Source organism: Schistocerca nitens, chromosome 4 (assembly GCF_023898315.1).
Source record: "Schistocerca nitens isolate TAMUIC-IGC-003100 chromosome 4, iqSchNite1.1, whole genome shotgun sequence".
Taxonomy (NCBI): domain Eukaryota; kingdom Metazoa; phylum Arthropoda; class Insecta; order Orthoptera; family Acrididae; genus Schistocerca; species Schistocerca nitens.
Window position 1 is genome coordinate 951,644,234 of NC_064617.1, and position 21,492 is coordinate 951,665,725.

Below are 21,492 nucleotides of genomic sequence, written 5' to 3' on the forward strand. Positions count from 1 at the left end.
GTCTTTCCAACTGAAGTTGTTCGTAATTTTAACACCCAGGTACTTAGTTGAATTGACAGCCTTGAGAATTGTACTATTTATCGATTAATCGAATTCCAACGGATTTCTTTTGGAACTCATGTGGATCACCTCACACTTTTCGTTATTTAGCGTCAACTGCCACCTGCCACACCATACAGCAATCTTTTCTAAATCGCTTTGCAACTGATACTGGTCTTCGGATGACCTTACTAGACGGTAAATTACAGCATCATCTGCGAACAACCTAAGACAACTGCTCAGATTGTCACCCAGGTCATTTATATATATCAGGAACAGCAGAGGTCCCAGAACGCTTTCCTGGGGAACACCTGATATCACTTCAGTTTTACTCGATGATTTACCGTCTATTACTACGAACTGCGACCTTCCTGACAGGAAATCACGAATCCAGTCGCACAACTGAGACGATACCCCATAGGCCCGCAGCTTGATTAGAAGTCGCTTGTGAGGAACGGTGTCAAAAGCTTTCCGGAAATCTAGAAATACGGAATCAACTTGAGATCCCCTGTCAATAGCGGCCATTACTTCGTGCGAATAAAGAGCTAGCTGCATTGCACAAGAACGATGTTTTCTGAAACCATGCTGATTACGTATCAATAGATTGTTCCCTTCGAGGTGATTCATAATGTTTGAATAAAGTATATGCTCCAAAGTTCTACTGCAAACCGACGTCAGTGATATAGGTCTGTAGTTCGATGGATTACTCCTACTACCCTTCTAAACACTGGTGCGACCTGCGTAATTTTCCAGTCTGTAGGTACAGATCTATCGGTGAGCGAGCGGTTGTATATGATTGCTAAGTAGGGAGCTATTGTATCAGCGTAATCTGAAAGGAACCTAATCGGTATACAATCTGGACCTGAAGACTTGCCCGTATCAAGCGATCTGAGTTGCTTCGCAACCCCTAAGGTATCTAATTCTAAGAAACTCATGCTAGCAGCTGTTCGTGTTTCAAATTCTGGAATATTCCATTCGTCTTCCCTGGTGAAGGAACTTCGGAAAACTGTGTTCAATAACTCCGCTTTAGCGGCACAGTCGTCGGTAACAGTACCATCGGCACTGTGCAACGAAGGTACTGACTGCGTCTTGCCGCTTGTGTACTTTACATACGACCACTCTGTAGAGCATGTTGGGTTACAACAGCGTTATGTGGGCGAGCGTTATCCTGTTGGAAGTACCTCCTGGAATGCTGTTTATGAATGACAGCACAACAAGTCGAATCACCAGACTGACGTACAGATTTGCAGTCAGGGTGCGAGGGATAACCTAGAGAGTGCTCCTGCTGTCATACGAATTCGCACCCCAGACCATAGCTTTAGGTGTAAGCCCAGTGAGTATAGTTCACAGACAGGTCGGTTGAAGGCCTCCTCCTAATCAAGTCACTCCCATCACTGGCAAAGAGACAGAACGACCTTTCATCAGAAAACACATTAGACCTCCACTCTGTCCTCCAAAGAGGTCTCACATGACACCACTGAAGTTGCAAATGGCAGTGGTTTGAGGTCAGGGCGTCTGTCTCGGAACTATCCTTGAAATAACAAGTTTGTAACGGAACGTTGTGTCGCTGTGGTGACAGCTGCTGCACAGAGTGCTGTTGCAGATGCAGTACAATGAACCAGAGTCACACGCCGAACAAAATGGGCTTTCCTCTCGTAGTGCCACTTGGTAGTCCGGAGTCCGGTCTTCTTGCGACCGTACATTGTGGTGACAACCAGCTGACAGCAATCATGTACAGTGGCTACATGCCTGCCAGGTCTTTCTGCAGAAGGAACATCCAACTTCTCGTAGCCCTATTACACGACTCCATTGAAACTAAGTGAAGTGTTGATAACGGCGTCTTTGTCGTCTTAAAGGCATTCTTGGCTGTCATCAATTCACACCATCCAATCTCAAAGCTAACTGACGCTCACGACCGCTACAGCGAGTATATAAAGCAAACTCGACATGCATCATCATAGTGGCGCTACTAGTGCCACTTTTATTCGACTGTTGCAAAATCTGACTAGACATCGCCTTAAACATATCTAAATACGCCTACCAACTTTCATTTACGTCGCGCAACTCCTCCTTGAGGTTCCGAGTTTTTCTCGTCGGTGTATGTCATTGTGCCACATATACAGGGTTATTACAAATGATTGAAGCGATTTCACAGCTCTACGATAACTTTATTATTTGAGATATTTTCACAATGCTTTGCACACACATACAAAAACTCAAAAAGTTTTTTTAGGCATTCACAAATGTTCGATATGTGCCCCTTTAGTGATTCGGCAGACATCAAGCCGATAATCAAGTTCCTCCCACACTCGGCGCAGCATGTCCCCATCAATGAGTTCGAAAGCATCGTTGATGCGAGCTCGCAGTTCTGGCACGTTTCTTGGTAGAGGAGGTTTAAACACTGTATCTTTCACATAACCCCACAGAAAGAAATCGCATGGGGTTAAGTCGGGAGAGCGTGGAGGCCATGACACGAATTGCTGATCATGATCTCCACCACGACCGATCCATCGGTTTTCCAATCTCCTGTTTAAGAAATGCCGAACATCATGATGGAAGTGCGGTGGAGCACCATCCTGTTGAAAGATGAAGTCGGCGCTGTCGGTCTCCAGTTGTGGCATGAGCCAGTTTTCCAGCATGTCCAGATACACGTGTCCTGTAACGTTTTTTTTTTTCGCAGAAGAAAAAGGGGCCGTAAACTTTAAACCGTGAGATTGCACAAAACACGTTAACTTTTGGTGAATTGCGAATTTGCTTCACGAATGCGTGAGGATTCTCTACCGCCCAGATTCGCACATTTTGTCTGTTCCCTTCACCATTAAGAAAAAATGTTGCTTCATCACTGAAAACAAGTTTCGCACTGAACGCATCCTCTTCCATGAGCTGTTGCAATTGCGCCGAAAATTCAAAGCTTTTGACTTTGTTATCGGGTGTCAGGGCTTGTAGCAATTGTAAACGGTAAGGCTTCTGCTTTAGCCTTTTCCGTAAGATTTTCCAAACCGTCGGCTGTGGTACGTTTAGCTCCCTGCTTGCTTTATTCGTCGACTTCCGCGGGCTACGCGTGAAACTTGCCCGCACGCGTTCAACCGTTTCTTCGCTCACTGCAGGCCGACCCGTTGATTTACCCTTACAGAGGCATCCAGAAGCTTTAAACTGTGCATACCAACGCCGAATGGAGTTAGCAGTTGGTGGATCTTTGTTGAACTTCGTTCTGAAGTGTCGTTGCAGTGTTATGACTGACTGATGTGAGTGCATTTCAAGCACGGCATACGCTTTCTCGGCTCCTGTCGCCATTTTGTCTCACTGCGCTCTCGAGCGCTTTGGCCGGAGAAACCTGAAGTGCGGCTTCAGCCGAACAAAACTTTATGAGTTTCTCTACGTATCTGTAGTGTGTCGTGACCATATGTCAATGAATGGAGCTACAGTGAATTTATGAAATCGCTTCAGTCATTTGTAATAGCCCTGTAGTTCAAGAGCTACGATGTCATAAACACTGAGATGTGTGAAAAAATGCCGCATCTTGCATGAAGTTATAATACTTTTATTCTTTGCTACTAAGACACTCTTAAAGTTGGGTCAGCTTGAGGAAATCCATGACACTTGGCTGCGCTTATGACAACTTTCAACAGTGAAGCGCAAATGACTCCAGGCGAAAACTATAGCCGTTTGTAGAGCTACTTATACATTTGTACATTACGTATATTTCTTTGTATAGGCCGCGCGGTATTAGCCGAGCGGTCTTGGGCGCTGCAGTCATGGACCACAGCGGCTGGTCCCGGCGGAGATTCGAGTCCTCCCTCGGGCATGGGTGTGTATGTTTGTCCTTAGGATAATTTAGGTTAAGTAGGGTGTAAGCTTAGGGACTGATGACCTTAGCAGTTAAGTCCCATAAGATTTCATACACATTTGAACATTTTTTTCTTTGTATAACTCTTTCATAATTTCAAATGTATCTTTATGAATATAAGGAAATATAATTTTTTCGCTATTATAACGGTGCGGCATCGTTCATAGTAGGATATTAAAAACACACCATCAGGCAGTAACTGTAATTTATTTATTGCCTCTTATGTCAATTAATAGTTAAAGGTATGCCATTTACTAATGAGTAAGTCATTGTCTATTGCGTGGATTACTTTTTGAATAGGACTCCTGCCAAATGATGCCCACTATGCAGAACACATTCATCTAGGCGGCGTTGGAAGCTTTCCGTAACTCGGCGTAACGTATTCCCTGGGACATTGCCGGCCGGCCGAAGTGGCGGTGCGGTTAAAGGCGCTGCAGTCTGGAACCGCAAGACCGCTACGGTCGCAGGTTCGAATCCTGCCTCGGGCATGGCTGTTTGTGATGTCCTTAGGTTAGTTAGGTTTAACTAGTTCTAAGTTCTAGGGGACTAATGACCTCAGCAGTTGAGTCCCATAGTGCTCAGCGCCATTTGAACCATTTTTTGGGACATTGCCGGCGGCAGTCTGATAGGATCCTTCAATTCAGGAATGGTGGCACAACGTGTTCGGAACACTTCTTGCTTCAGGTAGCCCCAAAGGAAAAAGTCTGCACATGAAAAGTCAGGTGAGCGAGGCGGCCAGGAAATGTCACCAAAACGGGAAAGTACTCTACGGAGAAATGTCTGTCGCAAGAAAGCCATGCAAATACTGGCTGTATGCGAGGTCGCTTCATCTCGCTGAAACCATAATTGTTCCACATCCACATCGACTATACCTAGTTGGGGAAGAACGAAGTGTTGCAGCATCTTTAGATAGCGTTCAGTGGTGACAGTTACAGCCACACCGCTGTCATCCTCAAAGAAGTAAGGGCCAATAATCCGAAAGGAAGCAACTCCACACCGCCCTGTGACACGACAACTGTGCAAGGGCTTGATGTGCAGTTCATGCAGGTTTACATCACTCCAATAACGCATATTTTGTTTATTCATTGAGCCACGTAACTCGAAATGAGCTTCATCTGATATCAGGATGGTGTGCAGCATTTGTGGATTTTGGCGAATGAGATCATGAATGAATGGTTAAGCAGAATGCTTCGCGTGAAATCTAATCGCGAGGCCTAATTTCCTGAACAATCTGCAGCTTATATGGGTGAAAAATAGAGATCTTCGTGCAATATTATCCTGAATGACCGATCGGACATAGGCACAGCTTGCGCATGACGACGAGCAGATCTTTTTGGACTACGCAAAAGTGCAGCGCGAACATTTTCCGCGGTTCTGGTGTTCGCGCAGTTCTTACACTTCTTCCCGGTTTTCTATTGCAAACAGAACCTGTTGTTCGAAACGCACGTACTCATTTCACATGGTTCGTCAATCTGGAACTTTCCCATGACGTCCCAAGTTGAAATGTTGCCGAAACAGACGCTGGGTAGCAATGACTGAGTCGTTACTCTTGAAATAACTTTCAACCGCAAAGGCGCGATGCTGTGCACTCCACCGCTCCATATCACTGTCACACTCGAAATGGCAGCTCGTTGGTACACGAATGCGGCACTAGCTGGCGCGCATTCCTGCTGTACGCCATGGTACTACGCAAGTCAAATTACGCTATGAACGCTGCCGCACCCTTTGCTACAAACACAATTCATTTTTTGTTTTCGTTTCTAATAGAATATTGCAAAATGAATACCCAGTTAATGCCGGATTTCTCAGTTAGTTCCTAATATTTGCAGCCACAGGGAGGTAGTTCAGTTAGTTAAAAAAAAAAAAAAAAAAAAAGAGGACAAGCAAGCTCCTACATTCTGTCTAACAATACTGAAGGTCGGGACTACGACTTGCGACGCAACGAAGTAGCTAAGGTAAGGCACATCGACATCTGCTCTGTGCAAGAAACAAGATGGTGTAGGCCAACGGCATATTACATTGGTTGTGGCTACAAACTGATATAGAACGGAAACTGTGGAAAAACTAATGACATCGGCACTCTCATATCAGCAGAAGTCCAAGGATCTGTCTCTGAGGTGCCACGTTACAATGATGAAAATTGTCTCTCAGGACGTTATATGTAAATTGAAGGTGGCGGGAGTAAAGGAAAGAGATTACTGATGCCAGCTGCATTGGGACATTACGCGGAATTATCGACGACGTGTGAAAATGTGTGCCAGACCGGGATTCGAACCGGCGATCTCTTGCTTAATAGGGAGGTGCGTTAACCACTGCACCATCTGGGACATAGTGTTCATCGCAACTGCGCGGACTATCTCGGCACGAGTCACGGCCGACCCGCATTCAGAACGAGAGCCACCTAACCGCGGTCCCCATCCACTTCCTCCACGCTCACTACTCTGAGGTTCCCGCAGGAGGACGGACGTACTTCTGCATTCGCAATGAAGAAGGTGGATCGACTGCCCATCTAGGCGAATCCGTTATATGAAAGCATGGTGTCTTTTCTTTCGGAAATGTCCCAAAGAACAGACACCACACGTTCATATAACCTCAGGATGTGTCCTACCTATCGATTCCTTCTTTTAGTCACGTTATGTCTTACATTTCCTTTCTGGTTCAATACATCTAAACTGGCTACCTGTTCTACAGCATTACTCTGTAGTACCACGCTTCAGAAGCTTCTATCCTTTTCTTTTCTGTACTGTTTTTCTTCCAGCTTTCATCTACATACGTACTGTGCAATCCATTGTACAGTGCATGACGAAGGGCACCCTGTATCACTGCTAGTAATTTCCTTTCCTGCTCCACTCGCAAACAGAGCGAGGGTAAAATGAATGTCTATGTGCCTTTGTTCGAGCCCTAAAACTCTTATCTTCGTGGTCCTTACGCGATATGTACGTTGGCAGCATCAGAATCGTTCTGCAGTCAAATGCCGTTTCTCTATACTTTCCGAATAGTGTTCGTCGAAAAAACGTCGCCTTCTCTCTTAGGATTCCTGTTTGAGTTCCTGAAGTGTCTCCGTAATACTTGTGTGTTGTTTGAATTATAAGGGCGTTGTTTGTGTTGTTGCCCCGGATGATAATTAGACGAAATATTTGTCAGGATTTGTAATCGGTGGGTCCTTGAGGTACGGCAATGCGCAAACACCGAGAAGTAAGTTTTAACAGTTTTATTAACAGAGGCTAATTTAAAAACACACACGTTACGCACACCCATCATCACTGCTTCTGACATCTTAATTAGAGTTGTATCGAAAGGCTCCATGGTGAGCTGAGAAAAGAGACATATTCACGCCCGAGGCCACACTAGTTAATACAGCGTGCTTCGAACGGCGGCCAGTCGCTTATTCCCTGCATCGCACTGCGGCCGGACTCACGTGTGCTGACCAAGCAAATTGTCAGCATTCTAGATAGGTTGGCTGGCGAGCACGTGTTATGTATCGTACGACTGCGTGCAACCCATAGACCCTTACGGTATCTACTGGTAACAAACCTAGCAGCCCGTCTCTGGATTTCTGCGGTGTCTTTTTTTAATTAGACCTGGTGTGGACCCCAAACACTCTGCGGCCGGACTCACATGTGCTGACCAAGCAAATTGTCAGCATTCTAGATAGGTTGGCTGGCGAGCACGTGTTATGTATCGTACGACTGCGTGCAACCCATAGACCCTTACGGTATCTACTGGTAACAAACCTAGCAGCCCGTCTCTGGATTTCTGCAGTTTCTTTTTTTAATTAGACCTGGTGTGGACCCCAAACACTCTAGCAGTACTCAAGAATAGGTTGTACTAGTATCCTACATGTGGTCTACTTTTCAGATGAACCACACTTTCCCAAAATTCTCCCAATAACCTGAAGTCGGCCAATCGCCTTTCCTACGACAATCCTTACATGCTCGTTCCATTTCATATCGCTTTGCAACGTTATGCCTAGATATTCAATCGACATGACTGTGTCAAGTGGAACACTACAAATGCTGTATTCCAACATTACGTGATTGTATTTCCTACTCATCTGCATCAAACAGTTTTCTACATTTAGAACTATGTGCCATTCATCAGATTAACTATAAATTTTGTCTAATTCAACTTGTATACTCTTATAGCCACTCAACTGCGACATCTTCCCGTATACATTGGCATCATCAGCAGATCTGCTGATTGTTGCCCGCCCTCTCCGTTAGATCATTCATACAGTAAATTATAGCAGTCATACCACACTTCCCTGGGGAACGTCCGAAGATACTCTTGTCTCTGATGAACACTCGTCACCATTTCCGAATAAGGTTACAGTTCACAAACGGCTTTCTAACACTTCACACTTCTGTTTTTCAGAAGCATGTTTCTAGCGATTATCAGTCTCCACTTTATATCGTTTCTATAGCACCAATCATAAGTTATTTTGCTGCCCATATAGGAAACTCAGCCGGCCGCGGTGGTCTAGCGGTTCTGGCGCTGCAGTCCGGAACCGCGGGACTGCTACGGTCGCAGGTTCGAATCCTGCCTCGGGCATGGGTGTGTGTGACGTCCTTAGGTTAGTTAGGTTTAAGTAGTTCTAAGTTCTAGGGGACTTATGACCTAAGATGTTGAGTCCCATAGTGCTCAGAGCCATTTGCCATAGGAAACTCATCTGCTGCTTTCAGTTTCTCATTTCCTAATCTAATCCCTCATGATCGCTTGATTTATTTCGATTGCATTCTGTTATCATTGTTTTACATCGTTTGTTCGAATTATAACTTCTCTTATAACCTCCCTCCAATTCTTGGCCGTCTCTGACAGAATTACGTGTCATCGTCCACCCTTAATTTTTTATTTCCTTTCCTTAAACTTTAATCCCTTTACAAAATTTCTCCATTATTGCTTGCTCTGTATACAGATTAAATAACACGAAGAAAGACGATACGCTTTACGCTTGCACGTCTGTCTCCCTCCCCTCTCATCTTCTACCTCCTTTTCATATCCTAGTTGTGAAGTAAAGCCAGGCGTAAAGGCTGTTCTTAGCAGAATGTCCATGAAAATCACAGAGAAGGCTGGTGCGCATATCATCACCATCTCTACAAAGCACATATGCCGTTTCTCCTTTTTGCTTGAGTGAAATTTATAGTCCCCATCTCCATCAGAAATGTCAACTTCTTGAAGTATACATCGTACCTCTTCAGAATGTTACGCTTTCCGATTGCTCACGCTTATTTGAGCGAAGTGACTCCATCAACTGTTTACAGTTTTGTCGAAACGGAGTAGAAACGAGATACTCAAGACGTTGAAACATTTATGAGTGCTCAGAGATAAATATCTCCCTCTTTTATAAGATGTAGACTACAGTCAAAGTGCTGCTTGAGACTTTTAGATTACTGCTACGCACTGCACGAATATTCATTGGAATATTCAGATGCGTTATTGATACCTCGTACTTTCTCGCATTCGCTCCATTCAGCTTGCTCATAAATAACCGGGACAGTTACAGGAAAAATTATCAACATATCTCTCCGTAAACTACGAATATCACGAAAATCCTCACTTATGTAACACGATAAATAGCTACAGATAATCTTCTTTTGAGAGCATTTAATCACCTTCATCTCATGTACAAAGGTGTGTTCTCTTCATCGCAAGCAGAAGTGGAAATTAAACCACTTTTCACGTTTCCGAGTTATTCGTTCTTGTACGTGTAAATAAATTAAACAATCAATAAAGCTTGAAAGCTAAAAGAGAAGTTATGCAGCCAAACAAAGGGGACTCGTACTATAAAATACATGTTGTGGTTCAGTCCCACGACAGTGTCAATGAATATACACTCCTGGAAATTGAAATAAGAATACCGTGAATTCATTGTCCCAGGAAGGGGAAACTTTATTGACACATTCCTGGGGTCAGATACATCACATGATCACACTGACAGAACCACAGGCACATAGACACAGGCAACAGAGCATGCACAATGTCGGCACTAGTACAGTGTATATCCACCTTTCGCAGCAATGCAGGCTGCTATTCTCCCATGGAGACGATCGTAGGGATGCTGGATGTAGTCCTGTGGAACGGCTTGCCATGCCATTTCCACCTGGCGCCTCAGTTGGACCAGCGTTCGTGCTGGACGTGCAGACCGCGTGAGACGACGCTTCATCCAGTCCCAAACATGCTCAATGGGGGACAGATCCGGAGATCTTGCTGGCCAGGGTAGTTGACTTACACCTTCTAGAGCACGTTGGGTGGCACGGGATACATGCGGACGTGCATTGTCCTGTTGGAACAGCAAGTTCCCTTGCCGGTCTAGGAATGGTAGAACGATGGGTTCGATGACGGTTTGGATGTACCGTGCACTATTCAGTGTCCCCTCGACGATCACCAGTGGTGTACGGCCAGTGTAGGAGATCGCTCCCCACACCATGATGCCGGGTGTTGGCCCTGTGTGCCTCGGTCGTATGCAGACCTGATTGTGGCGCTCACCTGCACGGCGCCAAACACGCATACGACCATCATTGGCACCAAGGCAGAAGCGACTCTCATCGCTGAAGACGACACGCCTCCATTCGTCCCTCCATTCACGCCTGTCGCGACACCACTGGAGGCGGGCTGCACGATGTTGGGGCGTGAGCGGAAGACGGCCTAACGGTGTGCGGGACCGTAGCCCAGCTTGATGGAGGCGGTTGAGAATGGTCCTCGCCGATACCCCAGGAGCAACAGTGTCCCTAATTTGCTGGGAAGTGGCGGTGCGGTCCCCTACGGCACTGCGTAGGATCCTACGGTCTTGGCGTGCATCCGTGCGTCGCTGCGGTCTGGTCCCAGGTCGACGGGCACGTGCACCTTCCGCCGACCACTGGCGACAACATCGATGTACTGTGGAGACCTCACGCCCCACGTGTTGAGCAATTCGGCGGTACCCACCCGGCCTCCCACATGCCCACTATACACCCTCGCTCAAAGTCCGTCAACTGCACATACGGTTCACGTCCACGCTGTCGCGGCATGCTACCAGTGTTAAAGACTGCGATGGAGCTCCGTATGCCACGGCAAACTGGCTGACACTGACGGCGGCGGTGCACAAATGCTGCGCAGCTAGCGCCATTCGACGGCCAACACCGCGCTTCCTGGTGTGTCCGCTGTGCCGTGCGTGTGATCATTGCTTGTACAGCCCTCTCGCAGTGTCCGGAGCAAGTATGGTGGGTCTGACACACCGGTGTCAATGTGTTCTTTTTTCCATTTCCAGGAGTGTGCATTAAGAGGCCCTTGTTTAAAAAGGAAATTCTCTGCACTACTAAATACACATTTGCTAATTATATTCATACATATTATAAGAATCGCTGTGTGTGTATGTGTTTCACATGTTCTCCTAAACCACTGGACCGATTTCAACCAAACTTTGTGCACGTAACTGTTACTGTCTCGCTGTCTGGGAAAGGATCACCTGCATATCATAGTTCAGGCATGACGTCATAAACACTGAGACGCGTGAAAAACTGAGAAATTGTGGATGACGTTTAAATTTATTACTTCTTTCTTTGCTACTGACTCTATTCCCAACACATTTTGCAGAATATCCAAATATATCATTGAATGTACCTACACAAATATGACATTGTACGACACAAGTTCAAGACATATGCCGACTTAAATACTTAGATGTGTGAAAAAATGTCGCGCCATGCATGAAGTTGTAATACATCTGTTCTTTACCCTATTTGACATTTTGAGCCCTTGGCTCCGTATAGAACACAGGTTGATTCTTGAATAGAAGATAACAGCAACCAGCCAGTTTGACAATTCATCTAAATAAATAGCATTATAAAAGCTGTCTGGTTGCTGCTATCTTTTCTGTAAGAGTCAGCCTGCATTTATTCTTTACTGCTAAGACACTCCTGCAGTGGAGTTAACTTAAGAAAATCCCTGACACCGGCCAGCGCGTATGACCGCTTTCAAATGCGAAGTGCAAACGGCTGTAGGCGGAAACAATTGCCATCTGTAGATATATGAAGAGACGTTGCCATAGAGACGTTTACAAAATCGCGTTGTAGACACGGAACCATTTGCACACAACGCTCAGAAACTGTCGGATATCATGCTTCCTTACCTGGATACTGTATTTACAAATTTGTACATAAACGTATTTCTTTGACGACTGTTTCGTAATTTCAAAAGGGCTTTCACAAGTACATGGAAATAAAATGTTTTCGATACTTCGCTAGAAACACAGCCCATATTTTGTTTTCGTTTCCAATAGAAAATTGGCAGAATGAATACCCGGGCAATGGCGGATTTGTCAGATAGTGTTTGTATAAAGTGAAGGTAGAGAGAGTAGAACAAATCCAACAAATAATCGAGGATGCTGGGGTAAGTGTTAGTCTGAGAAGTCAGACAACTGATGACTTCCGTCTGCCCCCCCTCCCCCCCCCCCCAAAAAAAACGAAGTATGAAATAAGTATACGGTACAATAATTAGAATGATGTTTTGTCACTAAGAGAAGAGTGGTGGCTTAAAAAAATGGGATGAGATAGTAATCATCTCATCTGCAACTAACATGTGCACGCACCGAACTTCTCAGTAGGTGGGTCTTGCTTAATTATAGTCGGTATACAAGTGTCCTCCCCCCATGAACCATGGACCTTGCCGTTGGTGGGCAGGCTAGCGTGCCTCAGCGATACACATGGCCGTACCGTAGGTGCAACCACAACGGAGGGGTATCTGTTGAGAGGCCAGACAAACATGTGGTTCCAGAAGAGGGACAGCAGCCTTTTCAGTAGTTGCAAGGGCAACAGTCTGGATGATTGACTGATCTGGCCTTGTAACAATAACCAAAACGGCCTTGTTGTGCTGGTACTGCGAACGGCTGAAAGCAAGGGGAAACTACGGCCGTAATTTTTCCCGAGGGCATGCAGCTTTACTGTATGATTAAATGATGATGGCGTCCTCTTGGGTAAAATATTCCGGAGGTAAAACAGTCCCCCATTCGGATCTCCTGGCGGGGACAACTCAAGAGGATGTCGTTATCAGGAGAAAGAAAACTGGCGTTCTACGGATCGGAGCGTGGAATGTCAGATCACTTAATCGGGCAGGTAGGTTAGAAAATTTAAAAAGGGAAATGGATAGGTTAAAGCTAGATATAGTGGGAATTAGTGAAGTTCGGTGGCAGGAGGAACAAGACTTCTGGTCAGGTGACTACAGGGTTATAAACACAAAATCAAATAGGGGTAATGCAGGAGTAGGTTTAATAATGAATAGGAAAATAGGAATGCGGGTAAGCTACTACAAACAGCATAGTGAACGCATTATTGTTGCCAAGATAGATACGAAGCCGACACCTACTACAGTAGTACAAGTTTATATGCCAACTAGCTCTGCAGATGACGAAGAAATTGAAGAAATGTATGATGAAATAAAAGAAATTATTCAGATAGTGAAGGGTGACGAAAATTTAATAGTCATGGGTGACTGGAATTCGGTAGTAGGAAAAGGGAGAGAATGAAACGTTGTAGGTGAATATGGATTGGGGCTAAGAAATGAAAGAGGAAGCCGAATGGTAGAATTTTGCACAGAGCACAACTTAATCATAGCTAACACTTGGTTTAAGAATCATGAAAGAAGGTTGTATACATGGAAGAACCCTGGAGATGCTAAAAGGTATCAGATAGATTATATAATGGTAAGACAGAGATTTAGGAACCAGGTTTTAAATTGTAAGACATTTCCAGGGGCAGATGTGGCCTCTGACCACAATCTATTGGTTATGACCTGTAGATTAAAATTGAAGAAACTGCAAAAAGGTGGGAACTTACGGAGATGGGACCTGGATAAACTGAAAGAGCCAGAGGTTGTACAGAGATTCAGGGAGAGCATAAGGGAACAATTGACAGGAATGGGGGAAAGAAATACAGTAGAAGAAGAATGGGTGGCTTTGAGGGATGAAGTAGTGAAGGCAGCAGAGGATCAAGTAGATAAAAAGACGAGGGCTAATAGAAATCCTTGGGTAACAGAAGACATATTGAATTTAATTGATGAAAGGAGAAAATATAAAAATGCAGTAAATGAAGCAGGCAAAAAGGAATACAAACGTCTCAAAAATGAGATCGACAGGAAGTGCAAAATGGCTAAGCAGGGATGGCTAGAGGACGAATGTAAGGATGTAGAGGCTTATCTCACTAGCGGTAAGATAGATACTGCCTACAGGAAAATCAGAGAGACCTTTGGAGAAAAGAGAACCACTTGTATGAACATCAAGAGCTCAGATGGAAACCCAGTTCTAAGCAAAGAAGGGAAAGCAGAAAGGTGGAATGAGTATATAGAGGGTCTATACAAGGGCGATGTACTTGAGGACAATATTATGGAAATGGAAGAGGATGTAGATGAAGATGAAATGGGAGATAAGATACTGCGTGAAGAGTTTGACAGAGCACTGAAAGGCCCCAGGAGTAGACAACATTCCATTGGAACTACTGACGGCCTTGGGAGAGCCAGTCCTGACAATACTCTACCATTTGGTGAGCAAGATGTATGAAACAGGCGAAATATCCTCAGACTTCAAGAAGAATATAATAATTCCAATACCAAAGAAAGCAGGTGTTGACAGATGTGAAAATTACCGAACAATCAGTTTAATAAGCCACAGCTGCAAAATACTAACACGAATTCTTTACAGACGAATGGAAAAACTAGTAGAAGCTGATCTCGGGGAAGATCAGTATGGATTCCGTAGAAATACTGGAACACGTGAGGCAATACTGACCTTACGACTTATCTTAGAAGAAAGATTAAGGAAAGGCAAACCTACGTTTCTAGCATTTGTAGACTTAGAGAAAGCTTTTGACAACGTTAACTGGAATACTCTCTTTCAAATTCTGAAGGTGGCAGGGGTAAAATACAAGGAGCGAAAGGGTATTTACAATTTGTACAGAAACCAGATGGCAGTTATAAGAGTCGAGGGGCATGAAAGGGAAGCAGTAGTTGGGAAGGGAGTAAGACAGGGTTGTAGCCTCTCCCCGATGTTATTCAATCTATATATTGAGCAAGCAGTAAAGGAAACTAAAGAAAAATTCGGAGTAGGTATTAAAATCCATGGAGAAGAAATAAAAACTTTGAGGTTCGCCGAGACATTGTAATTCTGTCCGAGACAGCAAAGGACTTGGAAGAGCAGTTGTATGGAATGGATAGCGTCTTGAAAGGAGGATATAAGATGAACATCAACAAAAGCAAAACGAGGATAATGGAATGTAGTCGAATGAAGTCGGGTGATGTTGAGGGTATTAGATTAGGAAATGAGACACTTAATGTAGTAAAGGAGTTTTGCTATTTGGGGAGCAAAATAACTGATGATGGTCGAAGTAGAGAGGATATAAAATGTAGACTGACAATGGCAAGGAAAGCGTTTCTGAAGAAGAGAAATTTGTTAACATCGAGTATAGATTTAAGTGTCAGGAAGTCATTTCTGAAAGTATTTGTATGGAGTGTAGCCATGTATGGAAGTGAAACATGGACGATAAATAGTTTGGACAAGAAGAGAATAGAAGCTTTCGAAATGTGGTGCTACAGAAGAATGCTGAAGATTAGATGGGTAGATCAAATAACTAATGAGGAAGTATTGAATAGGATTGGGGAGAAGAGAAGTTTGTGGCACAACTTGACCAGAAGAAGGGATCGGTTGGTAGGACATGTTTTGAGGCATCAAGGGATCACAAATGTAGCATTGGAGGGCAGCGTGGAGGGTAAAAATCGTAGAGGGAGACCAAGAGATGAATACACTAAGCAGATTCAGAAGGATGTAGGTTGCAGTAGGTACAGGGAGATGAAGAAGCTTGCACAGGATAGAGTAGCATGGAGAGCTGCATCAAACCAGTCTCAGGACTGAGGACCACAACAACAACACAAGTGTCCTCACTCTCTGACAGTATTTTACGAACAGTTGCTTTCGTATAAACATAAGACAGAGACGCAAGCACAGATAGTGCAGCTGCACCTAATATATCTTATTAGCCAGCTTAGCAATTATGTCAAATACGTGTTGATAATGTGATGTTCTGGTGTACTTATGGAAGTGACTTGCACATAGAATGTCGAACATTCTGTCACCAGAATTTTGCGTATGTATAAGTTTTGCTTAGCGATGTGGCGTAATGCGCAAAGAAAGTCTGTTGTTACTGACGCGCGAGGAGTTATTTGAGTACTAGGGAAGGATAAATTCAAAAGCAGTTAGAAGACTCACCGCCGAGCAGTAGTTGATGAATTCGTCGACTGTTATCACGCCGTCGTGGTTCAGATCCAGTTTCTGAAAAGAGAAGAGCAGAGTCTGTATTACTCACACAGCTGTGTTTTCTAATTCTTTTGATGTAGAGGGTTACATCTGCAGTGCGTTGCAGTTATAAATAAACAAGTGAGAACTAAGGTCACACAATTTAGTGAACTGACGCGATAAGCGTCACGTACCTTGAAGATCCTCTCCACGTGCTGTTGCGGCGTACGATGCGTGTGTGATGCGTCTTTGGCATCACCCACCAGGTTGTAAATGGCCGAAATCACCTCCAGCATTTCTTGTCTCGTTATACAGCCGTCGTGATTGACGTCATACAGCCTGGAAAAACACCAAAAACTACATTAACATTAAAACATTCATATTAAATTTTCCCACGCGCTCCTACCCTGTTATCCGGTCGCTGGGTATAATTCAAATGCTTTAACATGCAGGGTGCGTAGGAAGCGAGCTCGTAAGTTTTAATTGATGTTGAGCCTACTTTACACGACGACACTAGGTTGCAGGCCACTGCGCATGCGCGCTGCGCGCCCTTTGCGCAGCTCGTTGGTGAAAGTAAACACTTGCGGCGTGTTCCAATTTTAGCGACACTAGCTGCATGAGTTTTGAGATTACATAGGTTCGTAGAGTGTAGACAAACTGAAATATGAAGTGGGGAATGGAGAATAATGGTCGCTTTTTGGATATCTATGCTTTGCATAGGTGTTTGTGGGATTTCAGTGATGATTACAAAAATAAGCAACATATTGCTGTTCGTGAGACCGTCATATGCGATCATAACATAAATGGTTTGACAATATCAGAGCTGCTGGGCAAAATTTATTGAGTTAGGAGCACATATACAACTGAATTAAGAAAAATACAAGCAAGTGTAATTCTAGCTGTGACAATGCTCTCGTCCGTTCGGGTTGGCCGACTCTTTGTTAAGGAATATTGTTGTCAGGAGGGAAGGCTATACAAATTCAGGAATTCAATATTCATCTACTTAAAACGTCGCATCTGTGCTCCCCATTCACATACGTTAGAATATTGAAATATTACAACTGTACAGATCTATCTTCAAGAGATTAGTTTGCAAACCATTCTCTTCTTAATACATCCAGCTTCGAATAATTATTGCTGTTAATGATAATAATTACTTACTTTTAATGTTAATAATTAATGGTGTTAATGAAAAAGCGTCATCACCAACTAAAACCGTATTTTATAGTATGCCGAGTGTACCCGACTGTAATGTACGCAATACGATATGTAATTTCAGTTCTGGCGACAGAGCTTCATGCATTACAGTATCTTTATTCTTTATCATGTAATTAGCGCTATTTAGAAGAAACGTGAACAGTTATGGTGACATTCTAAGATAATTGAAAGAACTTCTTGAATCTTACGTTATAAAGTATGTCAGCAAGGATGCTGAGCAACCGAGCTGACGTCCTTTCTTCATACAGTCAGGAATCGAAACACGTTTCTTATTTTTTTTCTTATGCAGCGATTCCACGCAACAAGCTTTATCTCGATCACAACTCTTGCGACGTGCAGCTGCCAAAAATTTTGTTTCAGACGCGACTCAGGGACTCACAAAACGACAAAACTGAAGTGTATACTGGTGTCTACAGTCAAATATGAAACCACTTGCGTGCAAGTCATTCCACTCAACGAGTGGCGCAACCCAATGTCGTCGTGTAAACTAGGCTTTAGGATGTTGCACTGTCAGGTTCAGATTAGGTCTGTGACGGTCGCAGGTTAACACAGAAATCGGCGAACATGGAAGGAAGACATCATAATGAGAGCGCTGCACATAAGGCAATTCATACTAGAATATAAAGCATCCAGACCAGTGCAAGCAGCTATCAAGCGCGAACTACCTCCCACATAACCAGTCCACAGAGCGACTCACTCCCTGCCACGCACTGGTACACAATACTCGCTGCACGCTGGCGGGCACCAAACAAAGACTATTGTTGAGGCCAGAAACAAACAGTAATGTATTCTTAAAGCCGCAAAACACTATACAGGATATTTCAAAAAGAATATACATATTACAAAGTATTATTTTGTCCTATCTGATCGCTGCGCCACGGCTCGGCTATTGGAGAAAGGAATATATAGTCTAGTTTATATTAATAGCCGCCAGATGTCAGTTTTCTTCTGTTTTGCTTGGTAACCGTCATTTGTTTAAAATGGCTACTCCGCAGCAGAAATCATTTTGTGTTGTCGAATTTGCGAAGTGGAATTCCGTGATTACAGTGCAAAGACGTTTCAGACTGAGGTACAAAATTGATCATCCGAATAGGTGGAACATTCGCAGATGGTATCGACACAGGATGTGCATGTAAAGGAAAGAGTCCTGGCCGCCCTCGTGTTCTCGAAGAAAATGTAGCACGAATTCAAACTGCTTTCCAACGTAGTCCTTAAAAATTAACTCGTCGTGCCAGTCGGGAGTTACAACTTCCTGCAACAAAAATTTGGCGTGTTTTGAGACGTCGGTTGGTTATGAAGCTCTACAAGTTACAACTGCTACAAGCCCTGCGTCCTGATGACAAACGCAAACGAGACTCCTGATGCTATTGAAAATGATAACATTTTCGCACAACGAATCGTGTTCAGTGACGAAGCGGCTTAACATGTTAGTGGTCAGGTAAACAAACACAGCGCTCGAATTTGGGGCCTACAGAACCGACATGCAGTCGTTGAACATGTACGAGATTCGCCCAAAGTTTTGTGCGATATCCCGATCGTCTGTTTACGGCCCATTCTTCTTTGATCGAAACATGGTTAACGATCAGCAGTACCTCGCTATGTTACATAACTGGTTGTTTCCGAGGCAGCACGAAGATAACTCCATTTTTCAACAAGCCCGGGGACCCTCTCACTGGAGTCACCAAGTACGCGAATATCTGAATGAAACTCTACCGAACCGTGGGATTGGTCGTGAAGGAGGACTTAGCATGTCTCAGCTGGGCTCCACGGTTAACGGATTTGACACCCTCTGACTTCTTCCTGTGGGGTTTCGTTAAAGTCAACGTTTATGTACCACCACTCCCACAGAACCTGGAAGAGTTGTGTTTTTTATGCTTCTATATTTTTGTCCACTCCTGTCGGTAGCTCAAATGTATTACATTAAAGTGTTTCCTTTCTTAGTTTCCATTTGAAAGAGGAATTACTCAGAATGCTTTTGGTGATACAACATTTCCTGGCCAGACTCGTCATTAAATTCTCATTTTCTCAGTATCCTGATGAAGTGTAATGGAGGCAGTGCTACCGAGGTAGGGAAAGACGGGTAGTGTAGGATTTGTACACCTTTCCGAAATTATAATATTTTCTGAAGGTTGTATTGAAACATTGTTCTCAATATACACTACTACGATACATTAATTGATGTAATTATAAAACCTGATGTCATAAGACTAACGTTCGTTGCTTTTTTAATATTTCTCCCACCCTTTGCTTTTTGGTCGTTTAAATTTTTGGAAGGTTATATCGGACATGAACTTACAATTAAAAAAACTTTTTTTAGTTTTGTTTATATTTTTTGGAAAAGAGTTTTAATTGGATTGCTATTATGAACTTGAACTTGTCTTTCAGTTCACCTAATTTCTCAAAGAAACTGTTGAATTGTTTCTTGCAGAAACCTGCTGCAAGCTGCAAACTCACGCATTAAGCCTTCTTGAAGCCTTGTATTCACATATTTTCAAAAAATCACACTAAAAGTTGTTAGCTGCTTTCATTTTTGTCTTACTGAACCGATTCTTAATTTTCAGTCGTTCTACATATTCATACACTAGTTTTAAGATCTTCTCTCCCCTCAAAGGCAGAAACTGGCTATCTAAATTTTTAACATGATTTTGCAACACTGTTTCCTGTTCGTCGCTGGATGTTTTCGGGAAAAAAGCTAATAAGTTTTTCTTGCAAAGGGTTTCATGCCCACCTCTTAGTTTTACCGTACGGCTTTAGTCTATTCCTTAATGACCTTCTTGAAATAATACTTACTGGCATACTAAAACTGTAGTGGACTGGGATCCGAACCCAGAACCTTGTCTTGACTTATTGTTTCAAAATGATGATTTGCCACTTCAGAAGGCTGAAGCTTATCAGGAACCATTCCAGTGTGACGCGACTGTTATAGGTCAGAGCACACGCAGCGTAGAAGCATACTGCAGTGAACTAGCTATGACAAAAACAAAAGTCTGTTATGGGTGAGTACTGTGTGTCCAGAAAGGAAGGGATGTAGGTGTGAATTTCCCGTCGACGAGACGAGGCCTAAGTTCGGTTTGGGAAATAATGTAGAAGGAAATTGACCGTTCTCTTTCAAAGAAATCATCCTAGAATTCGCCTTAAGCGTTTAGAGAAATCACGCGAAACCTAGTTCTGGATGTCTGGACAGGGATTTGAACCGACGTCCTCCCGAATATAAGTGCAGAGTATTTTACCACTGCACTCGCTACTGTGTCCTCATATGACGTTCATCGGAACATAAGAAGACAACAACATCGTTCTGGAACTATTACTACGGAATCCATGGAGATTCAAATTGCTGAAAAGCTTATTAACTGTAATAGCGGATACTAACTTGAATTCTGTCATTTCCACTAAGTGCTTTCAGACAATAGCAGGTACCCACTGCGTGATTCAGACGTCGAGTGAGGTAAGACACTGGAATCGTGTTCGGAGGGACCGGTGTTCAAATTTCCGTCCAGACTTCCAGATTTAGATTCTCCATGACTTCCCTAAATCATGGGGTAATTCATAAGATAGCTGACTCTACAATCCTTTGTTATGCTGTAACACCGAAAATGCGAGATGCGTGGCACCTGCTACCGATATATAACTCTTTTTTTGAATTGTATGTAAATATTTGTAATTTAAATGCTTTCTTTTAATAAGTAAGGACATTGCTGCACTGTATGTGTACATTTAGGTAGAAGTCTGTTGACATTTCATTGTACTCGTATTTATCTGTGTTTTACTGTGAAACTTATAAGCTCTGGGAAAAAGCCAAAGGAATTGTTATTTGTATCGACTAGCAACGATAACAGCAGTGCTTGTGTTGTAAAATCTTTGGGTAGGGAGTTGCGCAGAGCGCGCGGAGAGAGCGAGAGACGGGTTCCAGCGCTTGTAGTGTGCGGAAGTGTGGTGTTAACGCTCTCGCAGTAGAGAGTCCCATTTTCGGAGGCATCATGTACGCGCACCGGTCAGATGACTAGTAGCAGGAGTACGGACAGTGGACGGGCAGAAGAGGCTATATTAATTACGACTGCCCGTTCCTATAATTAGCCGTGGCTCCACAAGATGCTACCGTCTTCAGTTCCAGCAACACAAATTCGTCGCCGGC

The 21,492-nt window shown here is 43.7% G+C and overlaps 1 protein-coding gene across 1 annotated transcript in view; it reads right to left on the reverse strand.

Annotated features, from left to right (window-relative positions):
- LOC126252715 (Kv channel-interacting protein 4-like) overlaps positions 1 to 21,492 on the reverse strand; it is a 132,364-nt gene that overhangs the window by 24,749 nt on the left and 86,123 nt on the right. Inside the window, exons 4-5 of the mRNA XM_049953616.1 lie at positions 16,337 to 16,481; positions 16,116 to 16,178 (exon numbers count right to left, since the gene is read on the reverse strand). Coding sequence (XP_049809573.1) covers positions 16,116 to 16,178; positions 16,337 to 16,481 — 208 coding nt within the window. The remainder of the gene's footprint in view (positions 1 to 16,115; positions 16,179 to 16,336; positions 16,482 to 21,492) is intronic.